Below are 26,276 nucleotides of genomic sequence, written 5' to 3'. Positions count from 1 at the left end.
TTGTGGACGTTTATGGGCTTTTTCTGCTATGCCGTGATCGGCCTCCGTAGAATTTCTTTCCGGTTACGTGAAGGGTTGCTTGCAGCCGTAAAAATAGCGTCCAGCCGAAAATCAGGCTGGCCGAAAATCCGGCCCGAATTTCGTGCCAATTTCAGCCTGGTAATAAACCATATGGTACCGAAACTGCAACTAAATGTTCAACCTCATATCCATTCATCATTATGATAAGAAAATTTACGAACGCGAGCACGCTAATATGTTCACGCCGGTTAAAGTCTCCAAGATTTTCTGGGAACGACGTGGACCCAAGATGCGTCATCTAACTAGTAGTTGATTAACCAACCGGTTTGGTTTAGTGCGTCTTTAAAGAGGTGGTACAATTCCATCTGTTTTCTTCTCTCCAGGCCTCTTTAACATGCCCTCGTGACTCAGTTACAATTTTAATTAATATTGAAATACAAAACGCAATTGAAGTAAAGTAAGCATGCCACGTGGAAGTGATTTTTTCTCTCTTTTGTTTTTGTAGTCATATCACACTCACAGCATTAAACCCTCACTTTAAAGTTGTAATGACGCCTGTAATGCTAATGCGCGTGCGCTGTAGACATGGCACGTTCCGCCATCTTCTCGTGACCGGTGGTAATCAAGCCTAGCACACAGCGGTACATTATTTTCAGACGACAGATGAAAACACCGGAAAAAATTATCGTTGTATTTCAGTCGTTGTAATTTTCTTGTTTGGCTTTGACGCCACATTTTTTGACAAGATCGACGAAATATAGTATGACAGATTACGATAGCAACCCTTTTGCTGATCCCGAGGCTGCTAATCCTTTTCAGGTAAGATTGGGAACGTGTGATGGCAGCCGGCCGTCGTCTGTGCTGTGGCTGCCGCCGTCGCAAGTGGCGGATTACCGCTATACCCGGCCGGCAAAAAGTGTAAACTAGCCGACGACGTGGTGGGCGTAGTTAGCTACAGGCACCAAAACCATGCCAGTGCAGCATCGTACGCGTATCGGGTGTTTTTTCCATTGACACATAAATTAAACTTGAAAAGGTCTAGTCGTCCAGTCCTTATGCCAATTCGAGCTTGGCCATGTGTTCTGTAAAGGTGGTCTAGGCCCTTTTTAGGCACCATTCATTGCATTTGCCGTAGGCCCCTAATTTGAAAAAAATCGTAGCCTAATTTGGCCGGAGGTTATAAATTTGTTTTGGATTTTATTCCGTTGCATGTTTCAAGTTTTTTGAGTTGACTGCTTTGAAAACAGAAAAGGTAAATGCTGTTCATTTTAATTTCAACACTCCAACTAAAAGTGCAGCTCATGTAATTTGTCTTGATAAAAATCCATGGTTGATGGACCACAGGACATTTCTAAGTGCCGAAGAAATGTTCAGGTGGAAAGAGTTCCATGTATGGATGCCACTTGGCACCCCATGCACAAACCCTACATGTATGAGACAGGTCTGAAAAATTGTAAGTGTTTTCTCAGTAAACGTCTTGGTAATTTCCCTCCTATGATGTAGTACAGTGACTGCAGTCACAATGCAGTACATACATGTACATTTCTCTCATATGCACATCTATCTAAAGCCATCCACATGCCTTAAGTGTACATCATTAACACATGTATCAATCAACAGATGTAGTGCACTTACAATGTAACCACCCTTATGTTATGGGCAAAAAAGTTAATTGTTGTTGAAGAAAATAGGAGAAACTGTCTGAAAATTGCAGATTTTTGTTCAAGACAACAGGCTTTGCCATGGACTTCTGAGGGGAGTGGCCAATTTGCCAAGCATTTAGGGGTGGTTGTGGGCTGGTGATTTTTTGCATGAGTTACATGTACATGTACACTCCTGTTTCATAAAGAAAGTTTAAATTCTCTCTGATCCAAATTCTTCAACCTGTTGTAACCCGTGAATATGTATCACACTCATTTTTTGTTGTGCCTACTAACGGTTGTGTGTAAATGAAGCATTTCTTTCTTCTCGTGAGTCCCATGATATCGGGCCACCATGTGCTGACATATGCCACATTCCACTTTGCCAGACAAGTCTGTAGGTATAGTTCTAAAACTGTGATGTATACCGGTATGAAACTCCTATATACATGTATGTAAGGCCCACAATATATGGAGGTACATTTAGACCAAGCTCTAATGACGTCTGGCCCTGTATGGGCCCAGCTGCATGAACATGTACTGTACAGACACCTGTATGTAGTTCACAAGTAGGCCTTGGGGGAAAAATTCTATATCAGGCCAACACAACTTCTGGCAAGAGAACCAAATCTGGCCTCTGTGTACACTGTATGTGCTACTAAACAAACGTAATAAATTCCACCCCACTGGGTATTTTCATGAAAACAAGTCAACAAGGCTAAGAAAAATTGCTGTAGGTCCTACTGTACATGTTTTTTAGTGATTATAAAACAAGAAACAAGGTGATATATTGACTCTCCAGCCACCTGTTAAGAGAAAAAGGCTGCTTCCTGATTTCATTTTGTTGTCTCATCGGGATAGGTACTTCAAAAGACCTAATTCCAGGTTAAGTCAAAATGTAATGCAAGGCAGGCTAGCTTCAGTGTTTTGATACCGAGGTGTATGAGCTTAAAGTGAACATATCTGTTTTTTTCCCCAAATTATTGTTAATTAAATTCAGAAACCTTTCCAATTTTGGTGGTAATCTTGTCTGGAAATTCTGTAAGTTTGGAAGATAAAGATGTTGATCAAAACCATCCTTTGACTCAGAAAACAAATACCACATAGCGGTACATCACTTGCAAAGTCTGTTTGCAGCGCTGAAATATTTACTCAGCGAAACACAAAGAGATATTGCATGGACCTATGTCCTGCAATTCATAGAGTGTTGCGTGACTCAGACAGATTGTGATATGGTCCACAAGAATCTGTGGGGTGTCCACTCAGTCAACAATGAAGTCACGCTCACATGATGCCTTGTATGCCTGCAAGTACTGCATTCCCCATTGTACGCTAGCCCCCTTTGTAAGGTGTACCGATACGTCACACTTTTCACAGCCTGTCAATTAGGGTGCGTGTAGGGGGTGGACGTGTATAATTTTTGGCCTGTACTCAACCAGATGAAAGAAGTCATACTGCACTGATGTCTGTGGCAGTTATGCACGTGTGCATGTACGTACATGCACTGTTTGTATAAATTTGTCAGCAAGTTGGACAAATACAGTGTACAAAATGTAAGGTCACCTCGCAGAAAACAAAATTTGATAAGTATTCTTTTAAACACTGCCATTTCCTTCAGACCCGATCAGAATTCTGGATGAACATGAAAACTGAAGAGTGTTTTGAATTTTTTTTAGGGGGGGAGGGGCTTCTGGTACATATTCTCTTAACCCTTGCCACCTTCCAAATCCGCTAGATGGTTTGGAGGATTTGGGAGGAATGAGGAAAATTGGTAAAAAAAAAAGTGTGGCTGATTGCAAAGAATGCATTGTGTCACAGGATCTTGGGTTAGACCTTACGGTGTTGTTCATGCTCAGCCATGCATAAATTTATGACTCGATTATGTACATGAAATCATCAATACTGTACCAGGATACCATGTGCTTTACCTCAACATGAAGGTAGGAATTGCCGGAGGATTTTGAAGGATTGAGGAGTGGCCACCCTATCCAAGGAGCACATTGAAGAAATAATGGAAAATTTTGGAGGAGTTTACGATGAATGCATGGGGGAGTGAGGGATGGTGGGTGGGGCAGGGCAGTCAGAGGATTTGAAGGATTGAGGATGTGCCCTAGCTCCTTGACCTAACTTCTTTCACTGCTTGCCAAGTCAGCAGATGTTGTAAAACTTCTAATACTTCTCCTGACTGAAGTTTGAGGACTGTTGAGGTTTAATTAAGCTTCTCTAGCTTTTTTCCCAAGAAACTTCGAGAATCTTGCAAAATCTGCCACAGTGCTGGAAATGTAAGTACAGTACAAACTGTATTCAGAGAATATGAGTTCAAGCCCTTGGCCAAGAAAATAGTGACTAGGTCTTGCCTTCAAGAGCACTTTTAAATCTTCCCACCCATTTGGGAGATTCGGAAGGATCTGACAGGTTGATATTTAATCTGGTTATTGAATAAATCCTGTCACCAAAAATCATCCAAATCCACACCAGATTTTTCTAATTTTGTAATTGACTCAGCAGCTCAGTTGATCTGTGACTCAGTCAAATAAAATGAGTCAGGAGTCACCAGAATCACTTTTGAGTTATACACCTTCAAAAGAATCTTGCACAAATGCTAAAATCAATAAAAATGTTCAACATTTTTCACCCACATAACTAGTCTTTCTCTTCAGTATGCCAAAATGATTCACACATCAAAACAAAGAGCTAAATTTTCTCCTAATGTCATGAATGTAAACTAAAACAGAATTTACATGTATTGAAAGATAGCCGTAGTCAGTTTGTGGGATATACGGCAGTCACCATTTTGTTCAAGTACGAAGAATGCTTACTTCTGTCTCTACAAAAACATTAGTTTGGAAGAGCCTGCATGAGCACACAAGCTATCACTGCCAGGGAACTTTAAACCCAAGGGCAAAACACTGTTATGTTATGAGTCCACAGATAAATACAGGTACACCTAGGTATGCAACAAGCCCTCTTCTCATCAGCTGATTCACTGACCAATTCCATGACCCTATAGCTACATGTTTTTTTCTGATGAACTTGGCATAGTAGAATTTAAATTTCTGGAGTGCTTGATGGACATTAAAAGAGACTTAAAGCAAATGTTTTGTCCTTTACATACTATGATGATGCACACGGGACATAATTTACACTTAACAACATATCCTATGCATTGTGCTCATATGAAAGCCTTTTGTGTATGTCACTGTCGCCATAAAACTCAACAATCCTAAACTAGACTCTAAATATGGCACGTAAAACCGGTTGGTTTGTGAATACCATGCAAGAAGACTGAAGAAGTTCATGCATGCTGTGTACCTGTATTTTAGCTGGTACCCTGCAACACTCACCCAGTATCTGCTGCTGAAGTCAGATAGCCCCATCATCCTCTCTAACTGTTGCAGTCTCATGATGCTCGTCTGAAACGACATTGTACCACACTACATGTAGGCACTGACGAGGCCTCTCATATTACATGCATGTATGTAGCTAAATTAGGTGCAGTGTACATGTACATGCATGTTTATACACAGTTTGCAGCGTTTATGTACGCAAGAACTGAATATAATGTTGAAGACTGCATGTACATGTACACGTACATGTTTGCTGTATTGGTCCTGCTATTACAATATGGCTATAACTTGCCATCTAAACGTGTGCTGTTACATGTACAACCAGCCGGCTGCATTTCAATGCTTGATATTTTGCCAGATGGCGGTAACAGAACAGCATGCATAAGTAGGAAAATACGGTCACAGCTGACTTCACTTCAGGGCTGGATTTCAGACAGATTTATGAATTGTGATGTTATGTGTTCACATACATGTACACAAAGTCTACATGTATGTATACACAATTTTATGATATGCACAGAGGCCATCTGTTAAAACCATGGAGGAATTCTTATTCCTATGTGGTTAAACTACATGTACATGTATAATAAATTGTGCTTCCTGAATATATCCCATACTGATTGTTTATGTACGTGTATGTGCATATGTGTACATGCATGCAGAATCACGTACCCTATAGAGTACCGAAGTGTGACGTCACTGTGAACCAGAAAGTGCCGTGCAAACGAATGGAGTACGCGGGCGTGTTGGTCAACACGCTGGTTCTCGCCCCATCTTGCCTTTTACACACTAATTGTGCACATGACGTATTCACTTCGACACCCCATACCCAGCGCTGTATGGTGCGACCAGAACAGTTGCAATTGCGCCTAAAAAAAGTTTGATGTGCGACCAAATGTTTAATTCTTATCGCCAGTAGCGACCGTTATTTGCGCCCATGAATCGCCCATCTTGTCAGTCATATAATTTCACAAACGATCGGTGCTCAGTTTTCTTCTGTGTGCACCTAGGGATGTGTCTCTATTACATCACACATTTTTTTCTCTGTCTTTACCTCATGTACTCTGTGTACAGAGCATGCGCCCATATTAACTGCAATGTACATGTAACTTACATGGTACATACATGTACATGCACGTACAGGTACATGTACAGTGTACCAGGTACCCGAGTTGACTAGTTTGTGGTCTCACACTATATAGAGTGTGTGTGGGGAACTGAGATGTTTCACGTATTCGCAATGCACCAGCAGTCTATGCATGCCACTGCAATAAACTTGTTTCAGTCCAAAATGTATTTTGAAGTTTGAAACCAAAGCTCCCCTTGGTCCGGTCTGGTCCCAGGTACGAAATAATCAAACGTAAGTATACCTTTCCTTTTCTTTCAGTTTTTTTTTCTTTCGTATAATTGGTTGCCATTTTTTACATAGTCCATAAGCACAAACTCCAAAGCAGTCAGTGCAGATAATTGACAGAATGATGTTTCTGTGTGTGTCAGATTTTGTACATGTATGTACATGTAACTTGGGGTTTTTTTTGGCAAATGAGTGTAAAGTATGTACAAAAATCGACCTGGCGCCTTTTTTTTCTCCAGGAGCCAGTGGCTCCTCCTTATCATTTTTCTCCCCACAGCACTGCCTATACCTGTACATTTGTAAACGGGCGTACACTTATTTTGGGTGGCCTTTTTTGCTTAAATACCTGCAGATAGTATTTGCATACTGTACTGATTCAAGCCTTTGTTTTATATTTTTTCCTATCCAATATCAAATAAAACTGCAGAACTTCAGTTACCCTACATGTGCAGTGTACGGTATATACTATTAGTACGCTGTGAAAACTAAGGTCCTAAAAGTGTTGGGACACAGCATACAAGTACATGTACTGTCAATTGTGGATAGCCATTACCAGCTTCTGATCAGACATACGTGTACCAGTACATGTAATTATGACAAAGGTCACCTTAGAACATACTCCCACAGTTTAAATGTAATGTACTTGTAAATGTCTCAAACTGAGAAAAAAAAAGAGTAAAAGCAACAGGGTTATGTTTCTGGAGATTTTAACTTGACATTTCCTGAGGACATTCTGTCGAACCAAATCTTTTGGTGGTGTGACAAATGCTGTTTGTGGCTGAGAAAATGGCCGATGTCTGACCGTAAGTTCGAGCCCTGTAGGGTGAATGGTACACTGTCTTCTCTCTGTTGTTGTCAGATCCTATGTTAATTTTGTTAAAGGCGTTATTAAATCAAGTACGTGTGTGTCCATTGATTTTGCACGCAGCAGTTACCACATCGTACGGCATCTTTGCATATAATTATCCAAGCACATGTGTACCACTGGATTCTATTGATTTTTCACATGCATTTTGATGCATTGGTCCATGGAAGTATAGCTTCATGCTCATTACATACAGGAACACATGTACATGTGTTTACAGCCAGTGTACATGTACACATGTAGCTCCGCACCTTACATGCTACATGTACATGTACATTTATACATGTACATGTATGCCTGTACCAAATGTACACATGTTTGGCAGTTGGTGCTTACATACACAGGTACATGTGTACAAATGTAGGTGCATACCGTACATGTGCATACAGTGTACATTTACATGTTTAGGTACATGTAGCAGTACATGTACCAGTACGGAGACGCATGTACATGTGAAGAACACACTGCACATGTATGTACATGTACCTTCATGTCCATGTACATGTATAATGTACTCATCATTCACGCAGCAGTGATGCTTGCCACACAAGTCCTTGTATGTTCATTTTGTTCATATGATGTAGACGAATAATAAGGCAAGTACAATGGACTGGGGGTAGGATTGGAATCCATTACTGTGGTGGTACCACTTTTGTGCGGAAGTCGTGCTTGCACCTGTACATGCACCTGTTATTTGTCTCTTCATTCAGTGAGATGTTGTGTCTAGTCCACATTTGTGTACATGCCTCAGCTTGGCCAAGTCAACTTTACTGCTTGTGCCTGTCATGTGCAAGTGGTTCCACCACACTGATGGCATCTTGTCTGATTAGTCTCTAGGCCATGGTTTGATTAGATTGATCGGTTTTCTGCTGATGATTTGGTTTCTGTGTCTTTTTGAACTTTGGAAAAAAGTTGAATCAATACACATCCACCTTGTTACATGTACCTTGGCATGATTCCTGTCATCACTGTTTTAACTACTGATAGCTTGTATGTATTTGAGGAAGAGTATAGTCTGGCACTGCATTTTCTATGAGTAAGTTACTGTATAAAAAGGTAGGACTGAGACCCCTTTGGCATTCTGCAGCATACACTCTAGCCATGGTGTATGAATGAACATGTTGCTACATGTAGCTTCATCTACATGTACACATGGTACATGTACATGTATGCACCATTCATGATATCGTAGGCCTTCAGTTTATTTCCACAGTCATACATGTATTTATGAGCAAAAAATACAGTAAAGTTACATGTACGTTTGCATACAGGCACTAAGCTGCAATTTTGGCACAACTTGTTGGAAAAAACACATCTGAAACATGTAATCACACGCTGAAATTTCTTTGCCAGTACCTGTTGTTTGGAATTTCCATGGGTTTTTCTTGGCATTCCCAGTGTCACACCCGAGTGTTATATTTTTACGGTGCTTCGATAGCTACATGTATCAGGTACATAGCCTGGCGAAATAGCAGCATTGGATTGTTTTCTGTACAGGAAAGTTTGCAAAGTGCATGCCATACTGTACCATACATTCAGAAGGAAGGGGGAATTATGCTTGATGTTCACCTTGCCCTCTGTGCATGTGCATGGAAAGGTCTGCCATCCGGGACCCACTTCTGGAAAATTTTGCCAACGTCATCACGGGGGAGGGCACACAAAACAAGCATTTGCACGGGACATTTTAATCTGAATGTGTAAAGCATAAAGGCCGGTTCCTACTTCACGCAAATGGGAAAGCAAAATGAATGTGACATCATCAAAATGTTTGCAGCAAAATTTGTTGGAGATCAAAAACGTGTTCAACTTTTGCATATTCATAGCACAAAAGTTTGGACTGACATCACAAAATTGCAGGTGTGTTTGTTTTCACGCCAAGTATGAACCGACCTTACATGTACATGTACATGTAAGAAGATACTGATTAATTATATGTAACCTCTTTGGTACATGTGTAAGTTTTACTTTTCCAGACATTGTTTCTTACTTTGCAGCAAATTTCCTGAACGAGTGAAACCCCTCCCCCCCAGAGTTCCTCTGTGCATTGTGAGTAGACCCTGTGGTTCGATGTTGTGGTTTTTGTTCCTTTTCTTTCATTTTTGTTTGTTTTTGGTACTGTTTCACCTCCCTCCAGGATCCCTCGGTGCAGCAGGCTACCAGCAATTCCTCCAGAGGATTGGAGGAATTCAACCCCTTTGAAGAACGCAATACACAGGTGCTAGCTTCTTTTCTTTCTTTAAAAAAGGAAAAATTAATTTTGTTTTTCCTTTTTGGCGATGTTTCTGATGATGGATATTTATTTTGCTAAAGTGATTGTCATTGTGAATGCAGTGGGTTTTTGGGTGTAGCATGGTGAAGTGATCCCCCAGGCTTCTGTCCCCTTTGTCTCTTTTCAGGGACTTTGACCCCATCTCTTCCCTCCTCCCATGTGGTCTTAAGTGGCTTCCATTTGAGCTCAGGTGTTTGGTCATTCACTCACACCCACAGGTGCTGGTATGCATGTAGCACACTGTCATATTGGAGCCATTTAAGTCCTTTTGGCTTTCTGCAAGGCCATTCATCATGGCCATTGTTTATCAAAATTCTCTCATGTTTAAAAGCATTTGACAAAGCTAACTACATGTAGGTCATAAAATTCAAAAGGCTTAGCCGGTGTTAGAAATACATATCTGGAAATAAGTAATTTTGAAATTCTGAATATTTCCTTACTACACTGACTTTGCTGGCACCTAGCGGGCAAGGTGTCATAAATGTGCATTCATTAGAGATTCATTCAGGCAGTTCCATTAGAGCCATTACAGAGCACGCTCTCTTCGATGCCCAGTTCAGCGTTATAAATTTACTGAATCTGATTTGAGCTTTTTTAGAATCCTTACTCCAGTGTCATTGCCTGGAATAGAAATTGTAGTTTTGACACCCCAAAATTAATTGAAATCAATAATTCCCAGCATAACTTACATGTACATGTATGTTCTGCCTCTGAGAAACCCTAAAGCTGCACAAAATTCCATTACCCTGTTCTTACAATGGCTACATCCATGAAATTCCTCTGTGGATGTTGGAATCTATTTAGGTTTTTTTTATCTTTAGAAGCAAAAGGAAGCTCAAGCAGGGAACAAATTAAATTGTCCAGTGTAGCACGGTGCACACGTATACTCGGTGCCCGTGGGGGCTACCGCCATTGTTGCTGGTAATCTCAGACCCCTGCCACTCTGAGGCCCTGTCCCCCCCCCAAATTAATCACTGCCGCATTAATATGTGCAATTTCAAAAATGAAAGTATGCCATCTCATTACTGAGCTCATTAGCATTAGTATTCATAATTTTTATGTGGAAAAACCAGCTTGTTTGAGGAAATGGGAGTGAAAATAATCAATACCAGTTGCACCGTTTTATTTCTGCCGTCATATTTTGGCTGTTATAATTTTATGAATCCTGCTTAATAATGAGCTTGGTAACAGAATAAAGCATTACCTTTTTGGCATTGAATTACCTGTTAAACATGGTCCAGACTAGATACATGTACATGTAAAATCCTGAATAAACATGAATAACATTGTCCATAAATTACAAAAATTATATCGTTCCATGTCAGGGAGAGAAACAAGTCATCACCAGCTTTGCCGCATATCAGTCAATAGCATATCAGACTGATGCATTTTGTGGAAAGATCCCTATACATTGAACATGCTTGCTGTTTTATGACAGGCATTGTATTTTTACATAGCGGTGTTTCCTGTCAGAACACCTTCTTTATATTAAGAGAAACAATTAAATCTACTGGAAAAGAGCCAGCTCTCCCCCTCCCACTTTTTATGTACTCATTTGGGTGGTGCAACAGAGCCAAGGAATCTTGCTATTGCATTTTATGGTTGACCGGTTCAGAATTGTAATACTTCCCCTCAATAAGCAATCCACAAAGTTGGTGGGAATTTGTAATGAAATGACTGTAATTAAAGAAGTGACACAGTTAGAGAGTGCTTGATGAAGCTGTGTATTGAAATGCAATCTGATAAAATGCCTGTACGCAGCTTGGAGCAAATTCGGTGCTGATGGGATTAGCAAGGGAAAGCTGGAGGCTTTCTTTGCAATAAAAATTTTTTAAAATGCACTCTTTCATTGTTCCATAAGGTCTTACATTAACATGTACCGGTATACACATGTATGATGCCAATGTACTAAGTCATCTGTACTATAGCATGAACTCTACAAACCTGAATACTTCCTGATAAGGACGTGTTCCACTCTAACTGAAAGAACTAGAATTAGACCAAGAAACTGAAGCTGACTTAAAATGGAAACTCGCTCGCTGCAGTCCGTACGTAATGACTTCTACTTTCATTTACTGATCTTGCAGCCTGTCTTCAATGTATATAATAAGTAAACTTTCCTTTTTTTCTCCCGACCCCTTCCACCATTCTGTCATTCCTTTCCAGACAACCAATTCCAAGACGACCCCTATTGTAGACCCTCCCACTCAGCCAGCTGTCATGAAGCCTACGATGGACCAATCACCGCCTGCGTACACTGTGTCTGCTGCGCAACCGGTGGGCAAAGTTCCGGTCTTGTATAAAGATACTTGCTTCTCTGTATGCCTGGGTGAAGGAGCTTCGCTTTTGTGGCCACACTCAGTAACAGTTTGGGTTATTAGTGGTTGAGCATTTAAGTGGGTCATCTTTCTTGTGAACAGCTTTTGGACAGGGTCCTGCTCATTGTTACGATGTTGGAGACATTTTTGGTTCCATGAATGCACCGAGCATTCGCCTGTCCCCTCTGCAGATTAGGAAGGTTTGGATGCTCGAAATTGTTTGATGAACAAAGTCAGTGGAATCTTTTTTCTGTTCCTAGAAATTTTTTACATTTTGGATTTTAGTACTCGGAGTCCTCACCAGCCAACTCATGGACAGTTTGAGGCTGGGACGGCATCTTGTTGTGTGCACGGCAGAACAACATTAGGGCCATTTTTTTTGTCACACAACAGTGCAGTAGATCACCTAACTCTGCCCTTAGGGCAAGCAGGGGACGATCTCTCATCCTGATTTGCATACTACTCGTATGTGACTTCAGAGTGCTACTTTCTTTAAACAGACCGCTCCCCCAGGCCAGGAAGACATCCTGAAGCGACAGGAGGAACTGGAGAGGAAAGCAGCTGAGCTGCAGAGGCGGGAACAGCAAATGCATGCCACACAGTACAATAGTAAGTAACCTCTGGAAGCCTGTACTAGGTTTGCTGATGTATAAACCACTACACAGTACAATAGGAAGTAGCAATTGGTGCATTGCGGCTTGACAAATACAGGTAACATGCATCAATGGTCACCCAGTATTCTGCACTCTACAGAGTACTGAAGTGAATACATCACACACACAGTTTTGTGAGTAGAAGGCATTACCAAGAGAACTAGCGTGTGAACCAACGTATGCACATCCTCCATTCTTTTGCAGTACACTTCCTTGTTCAAGATGATGTCACTCTTTGGTGTTCTATAGCCTGGCATTTTCATCTGCTTCTTAGTTCAGTGATTAGTAACCCCTGGTACTCTGTAGCCTGATATGCCAACTGGTGCCCAAGTAAGAAGTGACTGGGCTCTGTAGAGTAACATATTAAATATTGCTAAGAAGAATAGTAAGTTATTGGTACTCTGTAGACTGATTTATCAACTTCCACATACTGCAGTAGAATACCCTTGGAACTCTGTAGCCTGGCATACCATCTGCTTTCATTCATTGCCGTGTTATGTTTTGACGTTTGCCAATAATTATTGAAGAAAGCCTTACAGACCTGATTTACAGGGAAGCCATTTTAATTGTGTTCCCTCAATCTTGATTTTGTTCAACATAATCTAGTAATTTGGGTGGTGCCAGATTATTTTGGGTTCGAAACCTCACTCTCGATTTAAAAAAAAAATGTTCCTTAAAAGATTTAGATTCAATTTTTCACAAATTAAATTTGGCGTTAATTTGTAATTAATTTTTATTTCATTTGCTGTTATTTTTACTCTCAGGTTCCAGGTTAACCTCATTTTCAATTTAAAATGGCCGAAACATGAGTACAATCTATTGGCTCCATTGAGTACCCCGTTATACATGTAGTTTACAGACAACACTGGACTGCCACTTGATGTATCATTTTTCAGGGACAGAAACTGCAAGAAACCACACACACCCTGGCTCATTGTACTCTAGTTTTTGTATTTGTCTTGTTTTGTATTTCAGCCCGGGTCAATAACTGGCCACCGCTGCCCAGTTTCTGCCCTGTAAAGCCGTGCTTTTACCAAGACTTTTCTGTGGATATCCCACTGGAGTTCCAGCGCACAGTCAAAATTGGCTATTTTATTTGGATCAGTAAGTTCATTTTTGGTCATTTTCTTTTAACCTGTTTGCTGTTTGGTTTGTATTTTATTAAGTCACGGAGGGTAAACAGGCCTCCAGAAATTTCCTTCTGTGACAGTGGGAACCACTATGTCTAGGTTGGATAATAATTAAAAGTATGACGTTTACGTTTACCATACTGGAGGACATCTGTTCACATCAATTCTCAGCTTGTCCCTGTTCACCTGAAGCACTTAAAGTTAAAAGAAAGATTCATTGTTAAGAATAGGAACATGATCTTGCAATGGTCGTTGTTGGTACTAATTTAAAGTGTCTTTTCTAAGATTTGGAGTTCATTATACATTCTTTTGTGCTGCTGTTTTATACCATGATTCAAGTTACGCAACTGCATACAGAGGGACTATGTTTGTGCGTTTCTTTCCACAGTTCCTTACTGAGAGATCCCTCAATATTTATTTCTAATTTGAGTTTGATTTCTTTCCACCAGTGTACATGACGTGTTTATTCCTCAATGCTATTTGTTGCATGGCCCAATTGTGTATGGGGTGGGGCATAAACCGCGCCGTTTGCTTCGGTTTGTCGATGGCCTTCTTTCCCGGGTTCTCCGCCTTGGCCTTCCTGTGTTGGTACAGACCTCTGTATAAAGCATTCAGGTAGGGTACCAGGACACTCCGTTGGTGCTCCATCATCAGAAGCTGAAGCAGACATCGTGTGCGACCACACACCAGCCTTGCATCTCATCTCCATTTTAGTTATTATTTATATATATCCAATTGCTTTCTTGCCTGTAGCTGTGACCATTTTTGTCAGAAGTTTGTCACTGTTCACAAAGGGCTAAACTTCGAGGGAACGGTTGCTTTGTATTGCAGCGTGCATTAGCATTGCTGACTAGCTTGTTGTCAAATTTGGTTCGCTCTTGAAATTGCATCAGCTCAGGAGTCGCTCAGCTGATCTTACTGCAAGCACCAGAAAAGTTGTCTTAACATGCAGCGCAAGTGTGGGCAGCAAGGGTGTGCGACAGCCTAAATGTTGTAGTTTGCAGGAATGCATCTAAATCCGATGATTCTTGTACATCGGTATCGGCCTGCCACAGAGGGACAAGCATGCCACAAAAGACACAACATCCTTGCCGTCTAATTCACCATGCCTGGGTCTTTTTGGAAACAGTGATAAACACAGTCGGCACACAGCACTTTCTGGATTGAAAAGACACATGCTTCAGGCTAACTTCTCTTGGTTCCAAAATACACCCTCAAAACTCTTCACAAGTTGGCAAATTTTGTAATGGACTGATCCAGTTAGTCCCGCCCACTTTGTATGTGGGCACTTAGCACATGTTCTTTTCCAATGCCGCACTATGTGATCCAGCCGAACACATCATATGCGTGTGCATACATACTGGACTTTTGTGAACTCGTGTGGCGCGAGGCTTAATGGATCTTTCTAATAAAGTATGTGCGCTTGTTTTACTGCTTTTTTAGATCCAGTTACAGATATTTGACTAACCCTTGATACAAAAAACCTCTTGAATTTTGGATTTTTATACGGCACAACCTTCTCAGCTTAATATATCCTGAAAACAAGGTTTTAGCCTTTGATACCAATAAAATTATCAGAACTTTTTATGGGGTGATTATTTGGGAGCCATAAGACCTTATCTGCAAGGAGAAGGACTTTAAGGCTGTGCATTCTTTATAATCCAGCCATTGCTTCAGTCAGCTATATTTCCTAATCACTGTCATTCATCCCAACCAGAAGGAGGATCTGTCCCGTCAATCCTCACGATTCTTCCTGCCAAGATTGAATGTGATGGGAGTTGTTGTGACTTTCCTTCCAAGCTGAGCAAGGGGAAATAGAGGTCATTAAGGGTTAGGGAATTTTGGGGAATCGTTGTCAATGTTTTCAAAACTCGGGTGTGCATTTGAAGATTTTCCGCATGCATCACAAATCCAGAAACTTCTCAATTTCTTCGTGGTGTTTTTTTGCATATTGATCTCCACTTTGATTGCACGTGTTAACCCCTTCACTCGGAGAACTGTCAATAGCCGCGGCTTTGAGGATTAGTGCATACCACACATACATTCTATTCATCATGCACCTGCGGTTTCAATGTGAGCCAGCTGCTGGACAGGCTACTGGGCATACCGTAACCCAGAATCCGGGCGTTAAGGGGTTAAAAAAAACTAACCAATGAGATGTGTGCATGCTGTAAGAGAGGGCACCCTGGACAATGACATCATACTTTATTTTAGTGGACGATGGCTACCTGCCTTCTGTATTATTTGTCCGGCAGGGAACCGGTCTGTGGAGACCCCATGCTATCCATGCGTCTGAGCATTACATAACAGACGGCTTCTTTGTATTGATGCTTTATCCCACACATAGTCTACACGTTCATGCTGTTGCTCAACATCATCGTCACCCTGTCTTACTTTATCTCCGGTGTGAGCTCGTCAGCCGCTCTGTGCTTCGGCCTCTCAGTGCTCTTCATGGTCTGTATGCCACCTTGCTCATTTGTCTGCTGGTACAGGCCAATGTACAAAGCCTTCAGGTGAGGCCAACGGAGGCCAGTGTGCCCATTTGAGAATCATGCCCATCTGAGCAGAGTGCCCATCTCAGGATCCCACCTCAGAAACCAGCATCTCCATGGAGTCACATCATCTGACGACCACATTCATCTTCATATGATTTTATAACAATGATCTGTATTTCTGAATCTTTCTCCATGTATCATACTCTCAGTGTATGTCATTCCACTTCTGTTTGAGGAACCTATTTCTTAGCTCTGACATGTTAAGGCACCGTGAATACCAAGACATCTTCATCCACAACAAAATAAGCAGGAAAAATGTACCTGAAAGGTGATGTTCTGAAGTGCATCTCAAAGTCTCTCTTTTATTTAAATGGAAAATTTCGCAGCAAGATCAGTTTCATTTCTTAGGGTAAGAAGCCAAGAAATGTCTAACAATTTTGCAGGTGTCATATCAACCACCTTCGGGGTTTCCATTTTCAAGGACTGATTTTCTGGATCTATGGAATATTGTCCATCAGTGTCCACAAGTTAAGGGTGGGGCATGTCTCTGAAAAGGGAGGGGGGTATCTGGACACTCGTAATGTGTGGAATCTTGCGTTGATTCCAATTGATTTTATTTGCATATGTACCAATAGATACACTGGAACTAAAGGCAATTAAATTCCAATCCCTCAAGCTTTACCTTTCTTGGCAACTGAAGCTGATCATTTATATCAACCCAGTCCTTAGTTGACCTGTGATTTATGACTTCAATGTATGATTTCAAGTGCTATAAATTGTACCTGCTGTACAACTTTCCTGTATTTGATCTTGTCCAGGAAGTGACAGGAATGTGCACTCTGTGTGGGTCCAAAATATTAGAAAGAATCTTGAAAGGCCTTTACATGCTATGTGGCTTGATTCCCTCTGAGCACCTGTTGATGTCATTAGTGTCCAATTAGGACAAAACATCATTTTCAAAAATACAAATTGATGCTGATCATGTCCAATGGCCTACGGCAAGTCAACCATTTCCTGCCGGGTGCTTTGAAAAATGCAGTGCCTATATACAGGCGATTTCAAAATTTTTTGTTTCCAAAATTCTTCAAAAATTCAGGATTTCATTTAATGGACATTTACACCCACACAAATGACTGTCTGGTGGCTACTTTAATCTGACAGGCATTGACGTCTGAGTATTTGAGCTAGGCCTGCCGCCCAGTAAAGAGAGCCCAGAATTGTGAGGTGTTGCATAATTTCCTTTGTTCCCAGTGAATGCCAGAAGCGTCTTTTCAGTCTTGGCTAGATTAGCGTGCAGTGGTACTGTATCGCTGATCGATGGGGCGCCAGGGCACTTGTGTCCATGGTGCTAATCCGCGGGCGCGCTATGCCGAAATCAGTGGTATACTGTTTCAAAACAGTGACGGATTCCCTCCGATAAATGCAAGCTGAAAAATGATTGCAATTCCCAACAGCGGGTCTTTTGTTCCGAGTACGGTCTTTTGTTACAAGGCCCAGCTCTCTTGTCCAATTTCGGGCACCCCGGCTATGCGTACAAACCCAAGGTACCCAAAAACCGGGTTCCTCGGCAGCATATGGTTAAAGTAGGTCTCTTGCGATTGTCCAAAAGTTTAATATCAACCTCATCCCAGACTCATCTCTCACACCACACCCGAACTCACTATCACTGGTTCCCCCTTTTCCTCGATTCACTTACAGTCTATGTAGCGTTGCTGATTCTCAACGTCATTGTATCACTTGCATACTTCATCGCTGGCAAGGCTGACACTAGAGGCATCACATTTGGCGTGTCCATTCTCTTCCTAGTCCTCTGGACACCGCTGTCCTTCATCTGCTGGTACCGGCCTGTGTACAAGGCCTTCAGGTAATTGTAGGCACAGCCATAGTCAGCTTGCAATTGGCACGCATCCGGCGGCTACAAACTCCATGCTCATGGCATAAAACTTCCATCTCATATCAACATTTGCAGCCACTTTGCACACAAGTTCCGTTTGACACTGCTCATTTAATTTTTGAAAGAATCTTTACCAGACTTATAATTTTCTTGGCATGTATGAACTTGGGGATAAGTGCTTTCTTGCCTTTTACAAGTATCAAAATAAATGAAACTTATTCCACATCTGCAAATCTTGCCATTGTACCCATAATTGTCCGCAAACTGCAAACTTTGATGTCTTTTTTCTTTTGAGAATGCTAGTTTTCTTGCCAGTAGGGATCTAGAGATTTTCAGAAATCATCAAAGCTGCAAGTCTTGGACTTATTCTGTGATGATGAACTGAAGTTGAGAGAGTTGAAGTCATGTGCACTAACTACTTGTATTCTTTCATTTTGAAACAAGCAAGACTTCCTGAAATATGTGTACAACACTAAGTAGTTAATCATTTTGGTGTCAAATCATCAATAGAATCATTTTGATCTAATTCTTTTAATTGGTCTAATTTTCTGTCTTTTTGCAGGAGTGACAGTTCATTCAATTTCTTCTTGTTCTTTTTCATCTTCGCCGCTCAATTCCTCTGCACAATAGTGCAAGCAATAGGAGTAGACCAGTGGGGATCCAGGTAGGATGTTCGATTGGTTCACGTTTGGTTTTACAGACCTTTTTTTCTGTACAGTTACGTCTGTTCCATCTAGGGCTGCAAGTATTATTCAGTAACTTGATTAAATGATCCATGTGTCCATTACAGTATTCTGGGTGAGATTCCCATTTGATGATTCAAAACCATTTCATTGTGACCATGGAGGAAGGACACAGAAGGAGTTTGAACTGCCCGGGCTATAACATCTGGCCAATTACTACTTTCTGGCATGCCCGGTATGTCCGTAGCCGGAGCGCAGCGCATGCTTGCTACGCACCACCTGTTTTGCACCTGTTTTGAATATTCATGCCATTGTTAATGCTTGATATGATCTGACAACATCAAATTTAGTGCTTGTGCAGTTCCTCTTATTAGGCTGTGTACCCGAAGTGTTCATGTGCAGTTGTTGCCCGTATCGAACGCTTTCGTTTGGACTTCTTTTGGGAATAAATAGCCAAGCTGTTTGTAAGATTTTGAGTTTTATTTGAATCATTTTTATTATGGAATTTATACAGAAAGGTATTTTATGAGATCTCATGATCACTCCCTGTAATGAAACAGCGCATTTTGTTTTTCGTGAACTTAACTGTCCTGTGGTGTTCAACATGTTGTTGGCCAGTCTTAGCCAAAGTCGTACAAAGATTTTGAAAACTGATGTTTTGGAGTGACAAAATAAAATTACAAACATATGCATGGATACTGGAAAAGGGCATCAAAATCCTTAAAAAAATTTTCAAAACGACAGAAGTAAATCTAATGTTGAATATTTTTTCTGTCTGTTTCCTGGTCACTGCGATAGGTTGCAGTTAATTCCAAAGAAAACACCACAAATATTGTTACGATATTACTGGCCCCACTTGTCAGGCAGTAATCAAGCATTTTTGGAATGTTTACTATTGTTCGTCTGACCGGGCGGCGATGATCATCGAGCACTTTGATGTGCCAGAGTTGTAACTCCTCCTGTGTCCTTGCTCCCTTTGGTGACATTTCTTCAGAAGACACAAGAGTGACCAAAGACCTTTCCCAAAATCTCCAATTTTTCGTGGGGCCCTCGTTACCAAAGACTAATCAAAAGCTTTCATAATAGAGTGAATGGGGGAGGGTTGACTAGACCACAATTTCCCTTTAAGGGCAGTATTATTGTTGATCCTGGCTGAAGCCAACCAGATGTAATATTCAGCTGTCCTCATTCGTGCCCGGTAGCATCTTAGAGAAGCAATTATGGTGGAGTGTCTTGCTTGAGGACGTTCCACAAATTCATTATAACTTGACCGCAGTGGTCTTCACTAGGATAAAGACTATTCACCAAAAAGTCTGTAAGTTGAAATGGCTCTTTGCGTGTTACAAAAAGGGAGTAATACTTGATTGCCGTCATAGTTTGGAATTTGGGTAAGTCCTAGTGAGTCTGGATCCTAGCATACCTGGTGACAATGAAGAGGGGGCATTTTTGTCTACACCAAAAAAGAGGAAAAGAAACTCCCGTTTTTGTTTTTAAACAAATGTGGGATCAGCCCAGACATCTGATGAGAACAAGCTTTCAAACTCAGCTAGCATCCAATCTACAATCTGTATGCACAAATTTTAAATCACCTATAATTTGTTTTGATGACGGATAGCGGATTTTTAAATGGCATATCGATGATATCGGGGACGAGTGATCAAACAGCCAACGCCTCAATGAAGACAGTCGGTGCCATGATGATCATCATGGGATGCCTTTGGGTTTTCTTGGCCCTGGCCATAGCTTGGTACCTCAAAAAGGTAACAGTTTCACTGCCGAATCCCTTCTAGGGACAGTCATCAGTATGCCAGCACATTGAGTTTTTCAGCCCATCAGCTATTTGCCTTCAACACCGCCGGCTGCTTTGCAAGCAAACACTCCCACTACAGTTTCGTCACCCATCATGGCTGAGTTGATGCCACATCCCTGTTTTGAATTGGGTACCTTGCTATCTGATTCTATGACATCAACATGTCCAAAAACTCAATGAGAGTGGGAAATTTGCGTAGTTGAGGAGGGGAATTGGTAATTTTCTAACCCAAAGGCACAGTGTTGCATATTTATCATTATGTAACACTAACATTCTTTTCAGACTGAAGTTCCAGAGTTGTGCCGAACCAAATTAAAAGCAAAAATTTTGAATAAGTACGGCAAAAGTTCAACTTCTGAAACAATTAGGAGCGACAAGGCATGCTAGCAGGCGAAAGATCGACACTTGGAGGCACTCAGAACAATGCCAGAGTGACTTGGTTTCAGACGTTCATGGGCCCAATCCAATGTAAATGTATGTATTAAGTTCGTCGGTTTGAAACCAAAATTTAATTGGATCGACCCGAGTCACTCTTGATTCTATTTGATTCGGGGCGACCCTAGAGCACCTGTCTGAAACGAGTGTTACATGGTTTTCTTTTGTTCTCTTTCTGACATCTGTCTTAGCTATTGTTTTCAGGTACTACCCTCTTCCCTCCAAACATTTGTAAAATTTTGTTTTCCTTGTTTTGTGATCGATGCAAAGAAAGGCTAAGTTAATACGATCCCTTTTCACCCAGTCTAACACCAGAGGGCTGCATATACTTCTCATTTCCCATGATCTACACTCCTTGACAGGTTGATATCCTTTTGCCTAGTGGCTCACACTGACCAGCCAATATTCATATATTCAAATATTCATATTCATATATGCGCACCGATTGCTTCCATTCATGGTAGGCTTTCTTCCCCTCTGAGGAAGAAAGCACTTTGGTCATTGATGTCGTTGATGGGCAAAGTGCAAGGACACAATTCATACCGCAGATGTTGGCCCGTTGTAGAATGAATAAAGTGTTTGAAGCTTGAGAAGTACAGAACAAAAGTAGCATTCTTACATAGTGTGTGTTGACAACCTGTGCGGCACGGTCGAGCAACTTGGGTATGCCCTTGATCTTTAAGAGCCAGTGCAGGATTATAACAAGGAGGCCATATTGATATTTGCATTGTTGACTCAAGCTAAAATTTTGAGTGTACCACCAAATGTCACCTTCCCTCCCACCCCAAAAAAGAGAGCTGTGTTTAGGTTTGTCACTGGTTTAAATGCATATAAGTGCCCCAAATAGTATTAGTTGTGAAAAAATGTAGAAAGCATCCGAGCTTCAAGTGGAGCACCGTCCGCATGGATAAGTCAACAGACCACACTTCAAGGCATCCATTTTGTCCTGCTTCCCTGTGAACCAGGCAAGCTCCGAATAACGACAGAAATAGCTGCCATTCACTAGTAGACTCTCAACCCACCAATTCGTTCATGTCATCCATGGCTTCATTTATATTTTTTGGCGGTTTTTTTTTTCTTCTCCACTCTGCCATCCCTTGCAGTGGTTGGATTAACGGCTTTACAGCCATTGGAGCGGCCGAAACACCAGGAGGAAAAGCCGTGGCTGCCATGATGCTGATCATGGCCTTTCTCTTCACGCTACTTGCCGTCTGCATGCTCCTTTATTTAAAAAAGGTTCATGTTCTTATCATTTGCACCCTTGACAAAAACATTTATTTCTTTTACCCTTCAGTTGCCACTGGAAACAATGTTGACGTTCAGGGGCAGTGTCATTTTGGAATCTTGGGGGTTTATTTTAAAACCGGTACATGTATGAGTGATAACAAACTTCCACGTGATGCGAAATTTTTAACATTAGTTTCCTTTGGGACTTTTCACACCCACATGTACAACAGACATTTTGCGTGAAAGTGCAGTAAACTGCTGTGGTTAGAAACATAAGCATTCTTTCCAAAGACGCGTACCGCTCTGAGACATCACATACTTGCCAGTCAGCAGTTTGTTACGCATGATTGGCAGCACTGAGCAATTCCTTACCAGATCCTTCACCCTTCCTGCCCGGGCCTCGTTGTCATGTTGCCTTGGGCGTCGATGTAAAATAATCGCCCTGCACAGCTCCATCCATCATCACATGCAGCTACCACTTTTTCTCTGTACCAGCTAAAGTTTTTGAGGCAGGATGCACTGAAAATGAACAACGAATGAGCACTGCATGCCAGCCGTGGAAAAGATCCCTCATGCTGTTACCACTTTGCATTTATGGGCAGGGGGGGTGTTAAAAAAAACACGAACATTTTTCTCAAGTGTTGCACGATTAGTAGCATACAGTGAATAAATATATACAAGTTTTTGACCCTTTTCCAAAGTAATTTTGACAAGTCTGGATGTGCTTTTCTATCCAAGACCATGGAAGATGTACAAATGAACGCCAGTTTAGGGATACTAATACCATTGATCTGCTAAATTACATTGGGAAAAGGGGCATAGTTGCCTAGGATTAATATTAACTGTATTCTAAAATGAAGAGCTGCCATAACTGCGGTAGTACCACACAGACTCGCATGCCATGTCACATTCCTAAACTCGAGGTGCCCGTACTTTGACAAGTCATGACACCCTCGCTATCAAAGAGGCATGCAGTGCCTGCTGAGGACCTGTGGGTAAGTGTGGTGCAACCCCAGTAATGGTGTTTACTTCCATGTGTGCCATATCTCAACAGGTTTCTTTTTTTTTTCACCATGCCCGTATGCAGGTACACAGCTTGTACCGCCAGACGGGCGCCAGCTTTCAGAAGGCCCAGCAGGAATTCGCTCAGGGGGTGGCAACCAACCCCACTGTTCAGACAGCAGCTAAGGACGCCGGCCGGGCAGCGGCAGCTGGTGCTGCAGACGCGGCAGTCAGCGGCGCCATGAGCTCGGTGTCGTCGCAGAACAACAGGATGTAAAACGGCCACACCGGCAGGCTTCCTGGCTACGATGGAAACCTGGACAAGTCCCTCCGATTACTGTCAAGGGGGGAAAAGTAAAGTCTGAATCGAGTTTGCTGCTAGGGCAAGCTTCCAACTTACCACCCGACTCGGTTTTGGAGGATTGAAAAATTGTTTTTAAAATGGAAGATTAATCAGCCACAGCACTGAGGAATTGTCTTTATTTGGAAGTACCAATCAGTTGTGATTAAACAAGACTGAAAACAAGGATCAATCATTTTGGCCCCACATCACGCACCAACTCATCCTCCAAAAGCAGGCATTATGTAAGATGTGTTTTGCCTGTCAAGTCATGAGTAGAGTTTGCAGTATCAGCATGTCCAATCAATGTATTCCTTGAAAGTAGCCTGGAGGTTCTGCCAATGGTCATTTGTTAGTCTTTGTACAAAACAGCCATATGGTTGCACTTGTGACAGTCACATGATTGTCCGTGTAATGATCATGTGACAAGCTGCAAACTGTATTATTATGTGTCCAGTTTGTGTAAACACCAGCAGAAAGACTGCAGAATCAAGCACTCTTTCTTTGTAAATGCAATGATTTGTTTCAAATGAGATTGCCACAAGAAGTCCTGTTATCCCCTGCGAATAAGAAACAGCAGTTTCACCCCTTTCTTTTCTCTCAAAAGAATGGTAGCAAAGTTTTGTTTAGTAGACGGCCAAAATGATGTTTAACAAATATAGCTTTTGTTTGGCAACTTGAGTAAATAGGTTTGATGGGGTCATGCGTAAGAGAATGTAAAATTGGCAGTACTAAGATGTCCCACCCTGATGTGATTGTAGGTTTCTAGTTGTGGGAGCTGGGGGTGTTTGACAGGAGTCCCGGTGGAACTTGTATCCAAGGGCGTAGCCACTCTAAAGATGGAAGCACCTGCACCGTGGAAGGGGCACATTAAGATTTCAACTGATCATAAGCATTGACAGTACAATACATCACGAGTGTGATGTGCCTTCAGGCAATCATATATGGTCCGTGCTTTAAACAAGCAAAACAGCTCACACATGAATCGGTGAAAGCGGACCTCAAAGCTGTGGGCCCCTCTCTCCTTACTCCACCCATGTAGTCGGGACGGACTGCCAGTTGCAGCATTTTGAGGAATCGTTGAGTGCTTGGAAGGAAAGCGGAGAGTAAAGTGTTCACATGCCTAATGGTGCAGCAAAGGTTGGATGGCCATAACAAGCAACGCGATACTGTAATTTCAGTCGTCCACAATGGTCTTTAGTCCACTCTATCAAAATGGACATAGCATCACTCAGACCACTCAAACGATGCCTATCAAAGACTCACCTTGAGTGTAGCCTAAGACCCCTACAGTCTCAATTTTATCTCTCCTCTGCACTTATGCACATAAAGATTCTATTACCTTTATTTGTATTTCTTTCAATAACCTAACCTACGTCAGTACCAGTTCAATGCAGCTAACCAGCATAAAAGCTTCACAGTTGCCCAGATAAATAAGTTACCGTGTGATGCTTGCAAAATAGGAGTAGACAAGCGTATTCATTAAAGGATATCAGCGTGTATATAGGAAGGGAAATGGATACATTCACGGGGGATGTGGTATGGTCAACTAATGAGTCTTGAAAGTGAATCGGGCTTCGTCCGAATGTCAAGGCTGGGGCTGCCAAGTAACACCGGTGCCTTTGGAAGTTTCCTGTTACCCACAGCCGCTGCCGGTTACTTCATACACGGCCTCTCGCCCTTAATGGTATATATACATGATACTGTGAAAAACTGGTCTTTCTTTGATGTAAATCCCAGGACCGTGCCGCCCGAGAAAAAAACTCCAAGCATGATAGCCCAACCTTGAGATAGTAACTGTAGGGAGTATCTAGAAGGGTATAAAACTAAACACCTTTACATTTTGTTACATTCCATTATCAGTCTCTGTATAGTTGTTTAAAGATTGTTTTAAAACTACGATTCTTACAAAATGTAATCAGCCGTTCATTTTCTGGCATTGTTTACTTACAGCACGTACTAGCACACTGGACTGTGACAACACATTCTGGGACTTGGCCTATGTGTTTCGGTACCTTTTCCATGACGACACCTCATGGATGATGGAGTACCTTGTATTAAGAGTGAAGGAAACATTTGGGCCAGCAAGTAAAAGCTGAGCATTCGATTTAACGCGTCTGCCTTCAAAATCAAAGACAGCCTGCCTAAAAGTGTTGCCGCTGCATTTAGAAAGGAAACCGTATTGCTGTAAAATTCAAGCTTGAATTGCCAAGGCAGTCAGCCCATTAATTCACGTGTGCAACAGTGTTTCAGAGTGTAACATGCTAGCATTTGTGTCGGAGACCAAAATGGAGAAAGGGAATCCGAAAACCAGAAACTTCTCGCCGTTCGTCCCCACTGCTTAATAGCTGGAGACATTGTCATTCGGCGTCATCGTGCTTTTTTAGGCAGAGTTCCGCATGTACATAACTTGCAAGTTGCCATCCGAACACCTGTCTTTGGACAAGGAGAAGTGCAAAAGCCCATTGTAAGAAACCACGCATTTCAAAGGTCTGCAAGTAGCTTGCAACAAGAGCAATAACGAATCTTCTTTGATGCCACCTTCTTTTTTTACTAAAATGTGCACGCCATTAAAGTAATTTGGGGGAAGTCTTGGGAAATTGCAATCAGTTTGTACATGTGTAATTTGATTGTTCACAGTAAACATTGGTGTAGATTTTTACTCAATCGTAAGAAATTCAGACGCATAAGGTCAAACATTTCACTTCACGTTGTACACGTAAGATAGCAAACTTCATTTAATTCAGTCTCGGTTATTTTAAAGAATACTTGTCCATTAGAGATTATGGAAAA

At 41.6% G+C, this 26,276-nt stretch overlaps 2 protein-coding genes across 12 annotated transcripts in view; one reads left to right on the top strand and one right to left on the bottom strand.

Annotated features, from left to right (window-relative positions):
• Positions 1-5,142, bottom strand: part of LOC110987094 (AP-3 complex subunit beta-2-like) — a 34,135-nt gene extending 28,993 nt beyond the window's left edge. For all 3 annotated transcript variants that reach the window (XM_087136472.1, XM_087136473.1, XM_022249526.2), the window contains exon 1: positions 5,006-5,142. In XM_087136472.1, coding sequence (XP_086992598.1) covers positions 5,006-5,086 — 81 coding nt within the window. In that variant the 5' untranslated portion in view covers positions 5,087-5,142. The remainder of the gene's footprint in view (positions 1-5,005) is intronic.
• LOC110987096 (secretory carrier-associated membrane protein 1-like) lies at positions 601-23,606 on the top strand. 9 transcript variants are annotated; one of them, XM_087136478.1, is made up of 10 exons: positions 602-840; positions 9,222-9,273; positions 9,362-9,442; positions 11,663-11,773; positions 12,315-12,423; positions 13,443-13,571; positions 17,791-17,956; positions 18,549-18,650; positions 20,285-20,429; positions 23,229-23,606. In XM_087136478.1, exons 4-10 carry the CDS (start codon positions 11,717-11,719, stop codon positions 23,418-23,420), a joined length of 900 nt encoding a protein of 299 aa, XP_086992604.1. In that variant the 5' UTR covers positions 602-840; positions 9,222-9,273; positions 9,362-9,442; positions 11,663-11,716; the 3' UTR covers positions 23,421-23,606. The 9 variants fall into 9 exon arrangements, with proteins under 9 accessions (XP_086992600.1, XP_022105225.2, XP_022105228.2 ...); XM_087136474.1 differs by lacking the exons at positions 9,222-9,273; positions 17,791-17,956 and adding an exon at positions 15,945-16,110 and having other exon boundaries at positions 601-840; XM_022249533.2 differs by lacking the exons at positions 9,222-9,273; positions 17,791-17,956 and adding an exon at positions 14,047-14,212 and having other exon boundaries at positions 601-840.
• The last annotated feature ends 2,670 nt before the right edge of the window (positions 23,607-26,276 follow it).

Source organism: Acanthaster planci, linkage group LG05 (genome assembly GCF_054643075.1).
Source record: "Acanthaster planci isolate LZ-2023a linkage group LG05, COTS_SCS, whole genome shotgun sequence".
NCBI classification, from domain to species: Eukaryota; Metazoa; Echinodermata; class Asteroidea; order Valvatida; family Acanthasteridae; genus Acanthaster; species Acanthaster planci.
The sequence above is the reverse complement of the archived record's forward strand: the minus strand, read 5'-3'. Positions and strand labels throughout refer to the sequence as shown.